Below are 15,000 nucleotides of genomic sequence, written 5' to 3'. Positions count from 1 at the left end.
ACTGAAATTTATAGAAACAGGTCCATAATCTTGAGATCTAACAATAAGAAAATGAAATCCGTTGCCAGGCTACGTCATCAACAGCCTTCATCAGACAGTTGGTCTTTAAGGTAACCCACCTACCCACCCATTGTTCTGTTTATTTCTTGATATTGTTACTACAGATTTGCATTCCTGGATCCATCCCGATTCCATAGGCTTTTTGCCTCTTATCGATTCAGATTCAGATTACATTGTAAAAAAGAGGGACAAAACATATAATGATTTCTTTTCCAGAAAATTCTAACTTCAGAAATCGATCAAATAGATGACTGACAACCTGCATCTGTTATTTGTTTTGTTGTTTTTTGTTTTTTTTTCTGTTTTTTTTTTTTTGTTTTTTTTTGTGTTTTTGTTTGTTTTTTTGTTTTTTTTTTTTTTGGGGGGGGGGGTGGATCCGATCAAGTAATAAAAAGTGGATTAAGGGTAAAATGATCAGAAATAAAAGATTCAAATTTTAAGCTAGTTAAGAATACTAGGTACTTGAACTCCTGCCGTTGCTATTTGAAAACAAGTTTCCAATACCAATGCGCGAGCTTGGGAGCGTTCACTGGGAAAGAGTTCGAAGCGTTAAAACACAAGAGTTCAATAATCTTATTATTATATCTACACCTCAAATGATCTCACCTATAATAACTATCATCAAAATCTTTTTTTTTCTACAATGACTGATTGCTGAATTTGGCGATTTTAAATTATCATTGTGCTCAGGGTAGTATCATGCGTCGAAGGAGAAGTTGAATTGGCTCATTTTGTGTTCAAAATGATTACATTGTATTGAAATTGAATGATATGATATTTACATTTGATCGTCGGAAGGGGGGGGGGGGTTAATAAATACTATTTAAGTATATTATGCCATGGCTATAAATTGTTTTCCAGTTGGTTATTGTTACTGCAGGAGTCGTTGTGATCTCTGAGAACGTAGCCGTTGCTATCATTGTCAGTTGGCGTGGGGAAGTCCGAGTTACAGTTGCAGTAGAGCTTCAGGAACGTTTGTCGAAACTTGGTGCTCATGGAGCAATATAAGACGAAATTGATGGCGTTGTTGACGAGAGCACATATATCCATGACATCACCAAGGGGCATGTACACAGATTTAAAGAACCCGGCTTTACAGGCACTGAGGATGATGAGAACACCCTGTGGGAGTTCTGTCAAAAGAAAAAGCACAATGACTGTTATCAGCATCTTAGTTGTTCTCGAATGTTCGTGAAGTTTGTGATTATTGGACGCAGAAATTTTGAGAAAATCTTTACGCTTCTTTATTTTATTACGCATTTGATAAATTAAAAGCGACCCGAAAAAGGACATTAGAAAACAAGGGACTATTTTTGCAATGATTGAGTACATCCATACATTCGTTAAAACTAAAGGGTTGGTGTCATTGCTCCCAAGACGCATGCTTTCTAAGACGTAAATTGTCTGGTTAGATTTTCCTTCTACGCTAACAGTCTCCGACTTGAGCTCATTTGACAAGTAGTTCGGAATCATGACGAATATTGAGGTCACGTAAACAACTAGGACAATATACTTGGTCTGTGTAATTCTACGTAGTCGTACAGAACTGGCACGAGTTGGTGATCGAATGTGTAGATATCTAAGAATACTCAAAACAACACACAACCAAATCGAGATGGTGTGTGTTACTGTTGTTATATTAATGTGGAAGAGGAAAAACAACATCCACCCTCTTGAATTCTTCTCTGGGGCGTTGGAGGTCACCGGAAATACGCAGTAGAAATGGATAGCAAAGGGGAGATAACTCAACATTGTTACAATGTCGGAAATGGCCAAGCCAGTGAGGATGGTGTTGACGGGAGTGCGCATGTGCCGGCGTGTGAGGACGGAAACGTTGAACATGTTGGTGATAATGCCGGCAATGCACACGGCAAGGGAGACATAGCCATGATACTCGGCGTACCATTCGGAGAAGTCCTCCAAGTCTTCTTGAACCAACGATTGGTTGGACATTCCTTTCACACCGCCGCCGCCGCCACTGGACAGACACTGCTCATCCTTCTCGAGGTACCTGGGAAGAAGAAAAGTGTAAAAAAAACAACAATTATTATGTTATCTGTTGATGCTATGCATTTAGCCAAAAAAAAAACAATTCATAACATCCGCCAGCCAGATTGAACGTACCAACACATAAAACGATGTGCAACATTGAATGTTTATAGTCTGATTGATGATTGTTGTGAAAACTAGTCATAAAAATGGCTGACTAAAAATAATAACAAAGAGCTGATCCCGGGTACATTCAATATTATTTCTCCCCCATTGTAAACCCGGCAGTGATTGGGTAGATGGATCTTTGGTAAGACTATCCAAAGGATAGCAGGCAGTTGTTATTGTCCGTTTGATCGTAGCCATTGTTATGTTATAGCCTGATACTGAAATCCAAAAGGACTGGCAGTTTGACGTCACTATTTGGTTTTTGCACCGCCTAGTTAGTTGTCGTTGGTAGAGCTCATGAAGACAAGTTATTTCATTGGTTGAACTATTGAATACAACTCACGATTTGTTTTCTTTTGTGGCAAAAGACTGACATTTTGACGTCATTTTTTGGTCAGTATCAGTCCATAACTTTACGAATGCCACGGTTTGATGCGGTGGGTCTATTTGCTTTGATGGACTACTATAGAACATATTATGCTAAGAACTCGTTTCTGGTGACCTTGGTAGCATAATGGAGACTTATCTCATTATAAATTCAAGCCATGTTGGGCGTGGCCGTTGATCTGAGGAACAATAGTGGCAACGAAATTCTGCGTATTGTCTTTGGGTAAGGCACTTGACATGATATACATTACCCTACTTGATCCGTGTGTGAATGAGAATCAAGCTATAACAGTTGGTAATATTGAAATGACTTCTAAATATCAACATTTTACAAGCTTTATATTGCCAAAAGCGAGCAGTGGGTTTAATTGTAGAAGTCAATCGTCCATGGGAATAGAAAGGAATTTGAACGGAAAAAAAGAAACATTACGCCTTTTGGCCTCGACATCATAAGATATCATCGCCTAGGCATTCCACGAAGGAATATTAATAAATCATCAAACAAGATGTCTGATGTCAACAGGAATCACCCATCTTATCCAAATGAGCAAATGGGGGGTTAATAATCTTGCTCAAGGAAAAAAAAGTGCCTGAAGTGGGGCTCGAACCGGAGACCTTTCGGGTCACAGTGCAATGTCTAAATCACTCGGTCACTTTGCCCCCTATTTTTGACAGAACCAGACATTTTTCAAATTTCAACATTATAAATCATATTTTGGAGGGCAGGCTTTTACTGGAGCAAACATATTAGAAGGGGGGATTAGATATTTTTTAAAACCCTTGAATGGTTCAAATTAGGATTGAAAGCATGAAAATCACATATGTTGTAGAACATGAACAATCCTATAATCTATGCTTTAGAACCACTCTGAGAAATCAGTATTAGTTGAGATACAAACATTTTAAGATTTGAAAAAACTGAAATGGAAGACAAAAAAATATCCACTCGTTCCTATTGTGTAAACATTCAAAACCAGGCGACACAAGGCTGTTTTACGTCATCCTTGGATTTTTAGCGTTAAACCGGATGTTTTCCTTTCACTAAACTTTCGATTCACGAACGATCCAAATTGTTTAATCGTTAATCTTGTTCAATTTTGCTTGTTTTGAGGGACTTCTATTATGCAATCTTCTTTAAAATGAGATTTTTGCCTTTATCTGATTTAGCAAGTATAATCAGCTACACTAATAAAAACTTGCAGACGGACAGACAAACAGAATCGCAGAACACAGCTGGATTAAATGTCTTGCGTTATCTTGTCCTTGTTTGATAAAATAAGACATGATATAAGTAATGTCTTCGCCAAATATTTACAAATGGTATCTCCAGTGAACTGAGGCAATCGTATCTCAAATAAACAATAGTGTAATATTCTTGGATTATTATATTTTGAAATTTTGAACAAGTTCTCAACGCCGCTGCTCGACATTGGGAGAGGGGGGTGTATTGGGAACTAGTTCAATATTTCAAAACAAAATATTTCAAGAAGCTTACAAACATACACCTCCAATAACCTCACTTATCATATTATGTATTTTCAAAATATGTGGCTGGCTGAGAAAACCCAGAAAGATGCGCAAATTTCATAAATTGAGTTATGTATGTAGTTGTTTAGACCACATGGTTCTGCCATTTACCGTTTTAAATTTTCTTTCTATGTTTATTAGACACCAAGTTAAATAAAATTTGCTACTATGGGAAACACTTTATCTTCGATTTTGGCTCATACCTCGAATCAAAGCTTGCTGCATCTTCCCGGGTTTTCTCAGCCAGCCTCACAAATGTATTCTTCTTTTTTTTATTTCACCAATGATTGGTTCCTAAATATTACGATTTGGAATTAACAATTGGATTCAATAGTCTGACGTCACGTCCGCCCAGCAACCAGCAGCTTGGTTCTAAACAAAGGAAATCTGTACTTTTTATTCTTCATACATGCAAGAACTTTTTCACATGTCATGTGATCAGAGTGTATAAAAGTCAGAACATGATCAGATTTATAATGGGGTTTTTTTTTTTTGTCCTCTGGATACACTTTTATGCTCGTCGCAGAAGCATTTCATAAGGGCATCCGCCATTAGTCCAATAGTTTAGAACCAGTTACTAAGTTACTATGCGTTATTACGAGGGAAGTGACGTCACGACTGTTGTAGCCTATGATCATTGTAGTCAGTTTGTATGTCACGTGTCAAAATCTATTTTTAATAAAACCGGATGTGGGCGGAACAAACACTATTCGAACTGCTATATTTTTTACAAACGATGATGGGAACCCCTCATTATTATTTGCTATTACTGTAGTCAAATCGGGTTTTCCCCAAATCCAAAAAAGGAAAGAGGGGAGGAGGGGGGGGGGGGGGGGGGGGGGGTTTGTGACAGAAATGGATTAATCAGAGTTGGTAATAAAAATAGAATAGGAATAATCAGATAAAAAAAAGATGAAAAACTGAAGTCTGAAAATTAAATCTATTAAATATTCATGAAACAGAGGACTAGGAGTGTCATAGTTGAGGGATAAAGCGTGATTTATTTTCACTACCAAACAACGTCGTTTTAAGGAGTTGAAAAAGTAAGCCGGAGAAACGAAAACAAGGTCGTACATAATATTATTTGATGAGAGGATGACAAAAAATAAACAAAAAGAAAGAATAAAGACATGTGGTATCCTATTATCTACCTATAGACTACCCTTTTCGACCGCGTTTTCTGTGCCTTTTTACTTTATAGTCTATTTGAAGAAGTTGGACCTCAATAATATTATTTCTAAGATACTAAAATTTAAATATCCTTTTCCACCAAAATCTCAACATCAATTTGTTGAAGGATTTTCCTAATAATTAGACCCAAACCGCCCTTTAAACAATTCTGTGGTCAGTACGACGTTGTAATCTAGTGGTATGATACTTTATTTTGAACCTGTAGGTTTATGGTTCGAGACCCGCTTTGGGTGGCGTATAGATGAATCCTTGGATAGGGTTGTTTCACAAGCATCTCACAAACAACAGGTAGATGCGGCTATATTATGGTCTTGTGGTATGACACTCGATTTCGGATCGGAAGGTCCTGGGTTCGAGCCTTGCATAGTTGAGTGCGCAAAGCGCTTTACTAAGGGTCCCTGACCAAGACCAACAGCAACACTGAACGCGTAGGACGTGAATGGACGCCTGTTAGGTGATATTACTTTTTTTCGGACAAAAACAACATGTTAACGACCAGGTATTCATTTTACACCTGAGTACGGTGAGAGAATGTGAGTAAAGACCATTTTCCAAGGTCTCAATTCTGTGCCGAGCGAGGATCGAACTCAGAAACTTCCGATCCGAATGCGAGTGTTGTACCACAAGACCACGTAGCTGCAAATTAAATCATTTCTGTGTGGATATGAGGATTTAATAAAACTAATTCCTGCTAAGTGCAAGATCGAACCAGCGTCGTTTGCATTGTAATGGCAGACGCTCAATCGTTAAGCATTCTGGACTTGACTGACAAGTTTTAAGTCCTTAAGAGGCATAAAGTCAACTAAACATATTTTTTAAATTCCCTTTATTCATCCCATGTGTGAAAATTTTCTTTAGAGCCTATTCCAAGGGAAGACTGGAACATCCCAGGCGTCAGCCGTAGCACAGCGCTGCAATCTGAACTTGGGCGAATGACTTGATCAAGACCACACAGCGCAGCGGGTATTTGAACTCGGTACCTTTCGGTTACGAAGCAAAGACCCTACCGTCACGCTGCCCCGAATTGCAAAGTTTATCATGGTTTCTATGACTTTAAAAGGACAATAAAATTGTTTGTTAAGATATTCCCATTTTATACACCTAGGTAGGCGCTAGCCGCTTGTGCGGCTATGTGGTCTAGTGGTATGACTCTCGCTTTCGGATCGGAAGGTCCTGAATTCAAGCCTCGCGCTCGGCATATAGTTGAGTCCTTGGAAAAGGCTTTTTACTCACATTCTCTCATCATACTCAGGTGTAAAATGAGGACCTGGCCGTTAACAGCGGTGTCTTCGTCCGAAAAATTGTAATATCGCCTAACAGGCGGCATGTCCCGTCCTACATGTTAATTTTTTTTGCTGTTGAGCAGGGACCCCTTGTAAAGTGCTTTGAGCACATTTAGTGGATATTGCGCTATATAAAGTTCAATTTAAAAAACTACATTTTTTAGTCTATCGCAAAGTACTTTCCGCCAGATCAAACAAATCTAAAAGGGCGATCCAAAACAAAACAAAAATCTCGACTACGCCTGCTAGAATCGGCCCCCGATCACTTTGTTTGTAAAGGGAGTACTCTACCAATTGAGCTATCGGGACGCTTACGGATGAGTTAACATGAACAAAATCGTCTAGCTCGGGGTGACTGAACTGTGGAATTGAAAAGCTCCAGAATAAACACTATTGACGCATAGGATGGAGAGGACGTAAACAACAGGAGAGGCTGTCAGGGAAAAAAACAAACCCGAATTGGAATCGAGCCATTATTTGTAATTTGTTTTAAATAATGATGATGATGATGATGATGATGATGATGATGATGATGATGATGATGATGATGATGATGATGATGATGATGATGATGATGATGATCACGATGATGATGACAATAATGATAACTAAGAAGCTCACAACATTGCCATCCGGAAGTATAACGGACCAACACACAAATTATGTGTAACCTTGAACGTTTATAGTCTGGTTAGTACAGTTTTGTGAGAAATACATGGCTGGCAAAACCAAGAACAACGACATGAGTGACGTCAACTTCCATTATATCAAAACCTGAATGTAATGATCTTACCATGTCCGTTTACAATGTAGGAGGTGAGAATGGAAAAACAAATTTAACTTGAGCGTTTATATAGCGCAATATCCACTAAACGTGCCCAAAGTGATATAAAATGGTTCCTGACCAACAGCAACACGTACTATGTAGAGTGAGACATGACGCCTGTTAGACTGTATTACAATTTGTTTTCATACAGAGACACCGTCGTTGACTCATTTTACACCTGAGTACACTGGCGAATGAGAGAGCCTTTCTACGGACTCAAATAAGCGCCGAGTGAGGCTCGAATTCCGGACCTTCGTGTATCCGAAAGCAAGGTTCATACCACAATACCACATAGCCTCAATTTTAGTTCGTTTCAATGTATATTCAAATTTGTACTTGTGATTTCGTTTTTCTTTTTCTTGGGGGTGGGGTAGATAATTCTAAAAATATTTTTAAAGATTGCAATGCACAAAATAGTTAGATATTTATCATCGATCAGAACGACGTAAAATTAACTTTCAAGTTTCACATTCCTATATTTCATTGTTTTAATTCCAAATTCACCTTGCACGATCTCACGCAGCCATCTCGACATTAACCCATTAACTGCCGTGCTCTGGAATAACTCGTATTTAAAGATTTGACCAGAAGACTCGTCCTTTAAATACCGATCGATTAAACGATTCTCATCTTGGCCAAAATTCTCAAACCTGGGACTTTGCAAACTCCGAGTTTTTTTTTTTTTTATTTTTTTTTTTTTGTTTTGTTTTTTTTAATTTTCAGAGTGTTGCCACGATGAGGGTTATTTAAATCGATCGATATTTGAAGGATGAGTTTTCTGGCCAAATTTTTAAAAACGATTTTTTTTTCAGTGTACAGCAGTTAACGGGTTAATGTCATTTTGAGATGGGTCAGAATTTTAGATTATTTAATGTTGTATTGTAACGAGGCGTCATCTTCTTTAACAAAGGAGTGCCTTGCTCGCATTGAATCCTTCAATTAGTCGCTTTGATTAAAGAGTCTTTAAGGAAACCAGTTTCCCAGACAATCACAATAAAATTATTAATAAATGACAATAAACGAAAAGAAAAGTTAGATCACTAGACATAAATGAATTGGAAGCTTGAGTAGGGATGTGGGGAAAGTTCTTCGTTTCCTGAGTGGAAGAAGATGAAACAATGACGATTAATTAGATGTTGTGGAGGAGTGTGGTGTTCGAAAGAAAGACAAGGATAGGAATTTAAAAAAGAGGAAAGAAATTAGAAAGGAAGTAACAAATAAAGCAGAAGAGTAAAATGAAGAAGAGAACAAGGAAGAAGAAGAAGAAGAAGAAGAAGAAGAAGAAGAAGAAGAAGAAGAAGAAGAAGAAGAAGAAGAAGAAGAAGAAGAAGAAGAAGAAGAAGAAGAAGAAGAAGAAGAAGAAGAAGAAGAAGAAGAAGCTGAAGAAAAAGAAAAGGAAGAAGACGACGCCAACGAAAAAAGAAGAAGAGGAAGAAGAAAAGAAGAACAGGAAGGAGAAGAAGAAGAAGAAGAAGAAGAAGAAGAAGAAGAAGAAGAAGAAGAAGAAGAAGAAGAAGAAGAAGAAGAAGAAGAAGAAGAAGAAGAAGAAGAAGAAGAAGAAGAAGAAGAAGAAGAAGAAGAAGAAGAAGAAGAAGAAGAAGAAGAAGAAGAAGAAGAAGAAGAAGAAGAAGAATTTTGATATAATAATCTATCGATGCGGAGTGAAATCTGAAACTGTCACTCCCCCCCCCCCCACCCCCACCCCCCGCCCCCAAACTCTCCCGGCATTCTTTAATTTCCAACAGTATCGCAGTCCTATTAACCCAGCCCCAATCCCCTCAAGGCCCCATTCAAACTCTCACAGATTCACACTGCCCTCCTCACCAACATTTCTACGTCCTTCTTGTTTGTTCTACTGCTTTTATTTATCATCAACATTTCTTCGTCCTTCTTGTTTGTTCTACCGCTTTTATTTATCATCAACATTTCTACGTCCTTCTTGTTTGTTCTACTGCTTGTATTCATCATTAACATTTCTACGTCCTTCTTGTTTGTTCTACTGTTTTATTCATCACCAACTTCCAATCTGTTTTTTTTTTCACCGCTCAAAATTCAATCTATGCCAATTTCCCTGACGGTAACTTGATAGAAACATTTCTTACTTAGCTCAAACTCTATCTTTTCATCTATCTATTCATCTATCTATTCATCTATCTATTCATCTCTCTAGTTATCTATCCAGTTATCTATCTATCTATCGATCGATCTGTATATCTAACTATATATATTATATATATTATATATACATATATATATATATATATATATATATATATATATATATATAAACCAATCGATCTATCTATCTATCACTCTATCTATCTCTATCTCTCTCTATTTATCTATCTATCTATCTGCCTACCTATCTATTTATCTATGTATTTATCAATCTATTTATCATCTATTTATCTGTTTACTTATCTATCTATCTATCTTTTTATCTCACTATCTATCTATCAATCTATTTATCTATCTATTATTCAATCTATCTATATTATATTGTTTGAATTTTAAGCCTGGTTATCGTTACCCTTCAGTCACCATTCAACTCACACAGTTCCACACATATGTAAACACCAACTTTTCTAGGTCCTTCTTGATTGTTCTAGTTCTACTGTTTTTTATTCATCCACAAGTACCAATCAGTTTTTCCACGCCTCATAATTCAATCTACGCCAATTTCTCTGACGATAACATTACATTATGGTCAGACACATTTCTTCCATATTTTTTATTGAATCTCTCTCTCTCTCTCTCTCTCTCTCTCTCTCTCTCTCTCTCTCTCTCTCTCTCTCTCTCTCTCTATCTATCTATCTATCTATCTATCTATCTCTCTCTTTTTTTCTCTCTCTCTCTCTCTATCTATCTATCTATCTCTTCTCTCTCTATATCTCTCTCTCTTTCTCTCTCTCTCTCACACACACACTCTCCCCTCTCTCTGTCTGTCTCTCTCTCTCTCTCTCTCTTTTGCTATCTATTTCTCTCTCTCTCTCTCACTCACTCTATCTCTCCCTCTCTCACTATCCCCCTCTCTCTATCTCTCTCCCTCTCTCTCTCTCTCTCTCTCGCACACACACTCTCTCCCCTCTCTCTGTCTGTCTCTCTCTGTCTCTCTCTCTCTCTTTCACTCACTCTATCTCTCCCTCTCTCACTCTCCCCTTCTCTCTCTCTATCTTTCTTCTCTTCTCTTTGTATCTCACTCATTTTTTGTTTTGTTTTTAAAAAATTTAATTTCAGATCTCTGGCCATCGAATAGCGTTTCTTTGCATTTCTTTCTTTCCTTGAATTCTCAAATAGGCGTTCAATATTAAATCAGAATGGAGGAAAGGGAGATAATAACTGAGGTTTCTTTCACATCCCTTACATTTTCAGTTTTAATTACATTAGTGGATGTAGTTTTCGTATTTTTTTCCCTGTGACTTTTAACATGTGTCAGCAAGTCCCCCCCCCTCTCTCTCTCTCTCTCTCTCTCTCACTCTCTCTCTCTCTCTCTCTCTCTTTCTTCTCTTTTCTTCTCTTCTTTCTCTATATCTCGCTCTACTTTTTGTAAAAATTCATTTCTTTTTATCCTATGACTTTTAACATGTGTCATTAAGTTGGTTGTCAAGTATTGCTATATATTTCTCTCTTTCTTTCACTCTTTTACCAAATTTTTCTTTCTCTATTTCACGCTCTCTCTCTCTCTCTCTCTCTCTCTCTCTCTCTCTCTCTCTCTCTCTCTCTCTCTCTTCTGTTCTGTTCTCTTCTTTCTCTATCTCACTCTACTTTTGTAAAATTTCATCTCAGGTCTCTTGACATCGAATAGTGTTTCTTGGAATTTATTTACTTCAATATTAAATCAGAATGGAGGAAAGAGAAATAAAAGCTGGGTTTTCCTTCAATCATCCTTCAATTTCAGTGGTAATAGCCTTCAACAGTCATGACGTCACTTCCCTCGTAATGACGCATAGTAACTTAGTAACTGGTTCTAAACTATCGGAACAATGTAATATTTCTCCGACGAGCATAAATGCGTATCCAGAGGAAAAAAAAATACATTATAAATCTGATCATGTTTTGACTTTTACACATTCTGATCACAAGACATATGAAAAGTTATGGCCAGCATGAAGAATAAAAAGTACCGATTTTCTTTGTTTAGAACCACGATGGCCAACGTTTCTGGGCGACGTGACATCAGACTATTGAATCCAATTTCATTAGTGGGAGTAGTTTTCGTATCTCCTGTGACTATTAACATGTGTAAACTAGTTGTTTGTCATGATTTGATAGAGATAGAACGAAGTTGAAGTCACCGATGTCCTTGTTATTGTTTTTTACCATCCATGTTTGTGAGGAATTCTCACTAAACTGTATTAACTTGACTTTTAATGTTTAAGGTTACACATAGTTTGTGTGTGTGTGTGTGTGTGTGTGTTGGTCCGTTATAATTCCGGATGGCAATGTTGTGAGTTTCTTATCCAAGCGCACACTATCTAAAAGGTATACAATATCGCTGTTTAACAAGAAACTTTATAAAACATATGCATATATATCTTTTAAATCGTAATTTAAATGAATAAAAAATGAAGGTATATGATAATAAAACACGTTATAATGTTTGTTTTCAAGTCCAATCAATCGTTATTTGACATATTTATTGTTTAGGTTTTCTTAACCTTTTCTTTATCAACCATAGGAAAATCGTCACATTCGTTACGATAAAACCAATAATTTCTCATTCTGATTTCAATTTTACATCACAAAAATTAAATGATTTATTTTTGTTATCGCTATAAAACCTTGAACCTGTTTGTAGGGCTCAAATTGCTTAATAATATGTTATGTTTAGAATGTAATTGTTGCTTTCCTGTTTGAGTAACAAAAATATATTTTTGTGTTGGCTGTATTGGGGAAAATTCTGAAAATGGCCGGTAAGGAGAGGGTTGAATTCATTATTTAATCAGAATAGAGGAAAGGGAGATAATAGCTGGGATTTATTTGCATTTTCTAACTTTATTTCGTTTCAGTTAAACATAATTAGTGGTTGTAGTTGAGGTATATTTTTTTTTACGTTTTATTGTATAATGTCTCATTGAGAGTCTCTTTAAATGAATAGATAAATAAATAAATGTCCATTAAACGGTATCATGTCGGGATGAACAAAATGCTGAAATGTCAATTTTAAGCTTAACTGGTCAAGAAAACGAAATTTCGGTTTTGAGCATTTTAAAATTCTACATTTTTTCTTCAATAATACATTCATGGACTCAACCCAAGTCTGATGTTTTTGGTCATAGATTCTATTCTCAGAACTTTTATCATCCCGACTTAATACCGTTTTATGGCGGCGGGTCACAATGTATAAATCTCACAAAGCTGTTTGGCCTCCACGGTATATTTGGACTGACACTTGATCTATACATTATATCATGGATCGCCAGACTCTCTGAGTAAAATCCCTGTTTTGTTCAAAATAATATCATGATATGCATCGGGTTTCCAAGAAAATCACCGGATTTAGTGGCGAACCTGCCAATCTGAAACAAGAATCTTCATGATGAACATAGAATGTCTAGACAATTGGATTTGCTTACAGTTCATTTTTTTTTATTTCTTATAGGCGCGTTCTGTCGATTTGCAGCTTGTATTTGTGAATTCGCAGATTATGCAACAATTTACGAGGTGGGCTGGAAAGTTTTGCACTTTTTCTTATAATTTTCAAATATATTTGATTTAGAACCTTAATATATGAAGGCTGGTTTTCCAAAACTAGTTAAGTCGATTTTTCTACCTTTTGAGATTGTCCATCCCTGAGATAAATTGAAAGGTAAATTTTATTTTAAGCATCAAATGACGCAAGTAGTTCACTAGATTTGTGTGAATTTGAAATTTAAGTTTGATGAAATAACAGACCGAATGAAATATTTTAGGGGAAATAATCCTCAATATCTCAAAATGGGAAAAACGGAGTTAATGAGTTTTGGAAAACAACTCTTCATTTGGTATAAATACTTTATAAGCAATTGGGTTTGATGTGTCAAAATTTCTAAAGACTATAATGTCTTTGCATGATGTAATCGATTTTGTCCTATTACTTGCCACATCTACCCTACAGTCCAGACCTGGCCCCTTCAGACTTCTTCTTACTCCCTAAATTGAAGGAGTATCTCAAAGGAAACCTCTAAAAAGCGACAAAGACGTTAAGGCAGTTGTCCGATCTTGGTGTAGAGAAAAAGGACGTCAGATTTTTTACAGATGGGATTGGTCAAATGGTGCGGCGTTGGTTGTGACGATAACTATGTCAAAAATATAGTAAGCAATATGAAGCTGTGGTTTCAAGCTTTCTTTTGATGTACTGTTTAATGAATTATTCCTAGAAATGAGGGAGTTATTACGGAAATTACAAAACTTTTCAGCCCACCCTCGTAGTAGTAACACTAATTGTGGTAGTGGTGGTGGTATATCACTTTTATTGCATATTCGTCTCAAGGGCCTTGGCGTAAAGGATAAAAACTGGGAGTAAACAACACAGATTCCAACTATGCCTTTTGGATCATATTTTTGGTATCTTTCCACCCTACGCCCTCCCATCTTCCTTGCTAAATATTGAACAATACCAAAATGGAACCATAATGCGCAAACAACTCAGATTTCAACTCTGCCTTTTGGATCATATTTTTGGTATCTCTCCACCCCGCCTCCTCCCATCTTCCTTGCTAAATATTAAGCTATACCAAATGGGACAATAAAGCGAAAACAACTCAGATTTTAAGTCTGCCTTTTATAACATCTTTGTTTTTGTATCGTTCACCTCTTTTTCTCCCAGCCATCCTCCGTGATAAATATCAAGCAGTAACTATTTTGGGATAATGCTAATGCGAAATAAACAAGTAGCCCGTTTACAAAAATTTCATTTTGAGTTCAAACTCATCTTAATTCATCGATTTTAAAACTAAAATCTCCTCCCAAAACAACACAAAGGAGACAATTTTGAAAACCTTTTAGGTCATAATATCCAGATTGAAAATGGGTTAACAGTCTTAAGCGATATAATATTGGACACCTTAAAATAACTAGAAAGAATTTGAAGTTTCAAAACACTCGGGAAATTGATCCATGATGCAAACAAGACAAGAGATGTTATCCTCTTTACGTTACTATTTATATCGTGGGCTGAGGAGTTACAGGTTCTATCTCCACGTTTGGAATATGTACAGATTTACATCATAATAATAGTGATAATAATAACAATAATACTAATAATGATAATAATAATAATAATAATAATAATAATAATAATAATAATAATAATAATAATAATAATAATAATAATAATAATAACAACAACAATAGAATAGTATAGCGTTTTCTATAATTGCATATCAAAGCGCCAACATTCAACATGCATTGCAATCGGATGTTAAAGGCCTTCTTCTGACAAAATCTTTATTCAAATCGGGAAATTGGATCAAAATTTATGTACAAAAGAGTGGCTAAAGTTTTTATGCAGTAATTAACAAATTCTCAATATGAAGAAATATAGAGATAGAATAGCCACACTCTCCCCGGCCAGGCGGAGTTGTCGTA

The 15,000-nt window shown here is 36.4% G+C and overlaps 1 protein-coding gene across 3 annotated transcripts in view; it reads right to left on the bottom strand.

Moving 5' to 3' along the window:
* The window catches only part of LOC144970545 (G-protein coupled receptor dmsr-1-like), a 186,540-nt gene that overhangs the window by 786 nt on the left and 170,754 nt on the right, over positions 1 to 15,000 (bottom strand). For all 3 annotated transcript variants that reach the window (XM_078910291.1, XM_078910292.1, XM_078910293.1), the window contains exon 2: positions 1 to 2,071. This exon is cut by the window's left edge and continues 786 nt beyond it. In XM_078910291.1, the coding sequence (XP_078766417.1) occupies positions 904 to 2,071 (1,168 nt within the window). In that variant the 3' untranslated portion in view covers positions 1 to 903. The remainder of the gene's footprint in view (positions 2,072 to 15,000) is intronic.

Source organism: Berghia stephanieae, chromosome 4 (assembly GCF_034508935.2).
Source record: "Berghia stephanieae isolate SIO BIC M18660-M18661 chromosome 4, UCSD_Bste_1.3, whole genome shotgun sequence".
NCBI lineage: Eukaryota > Metazoa > Mollusca > Gastropoda > Nudibranchia > Aeolidiidae > Berghia > Berghia stephanieae.
The sequence above is the reverse complement of the archived record's forward strand: the minus strand, read 5'-3'. Positions and strand labels throughout refer to the sequence as shown.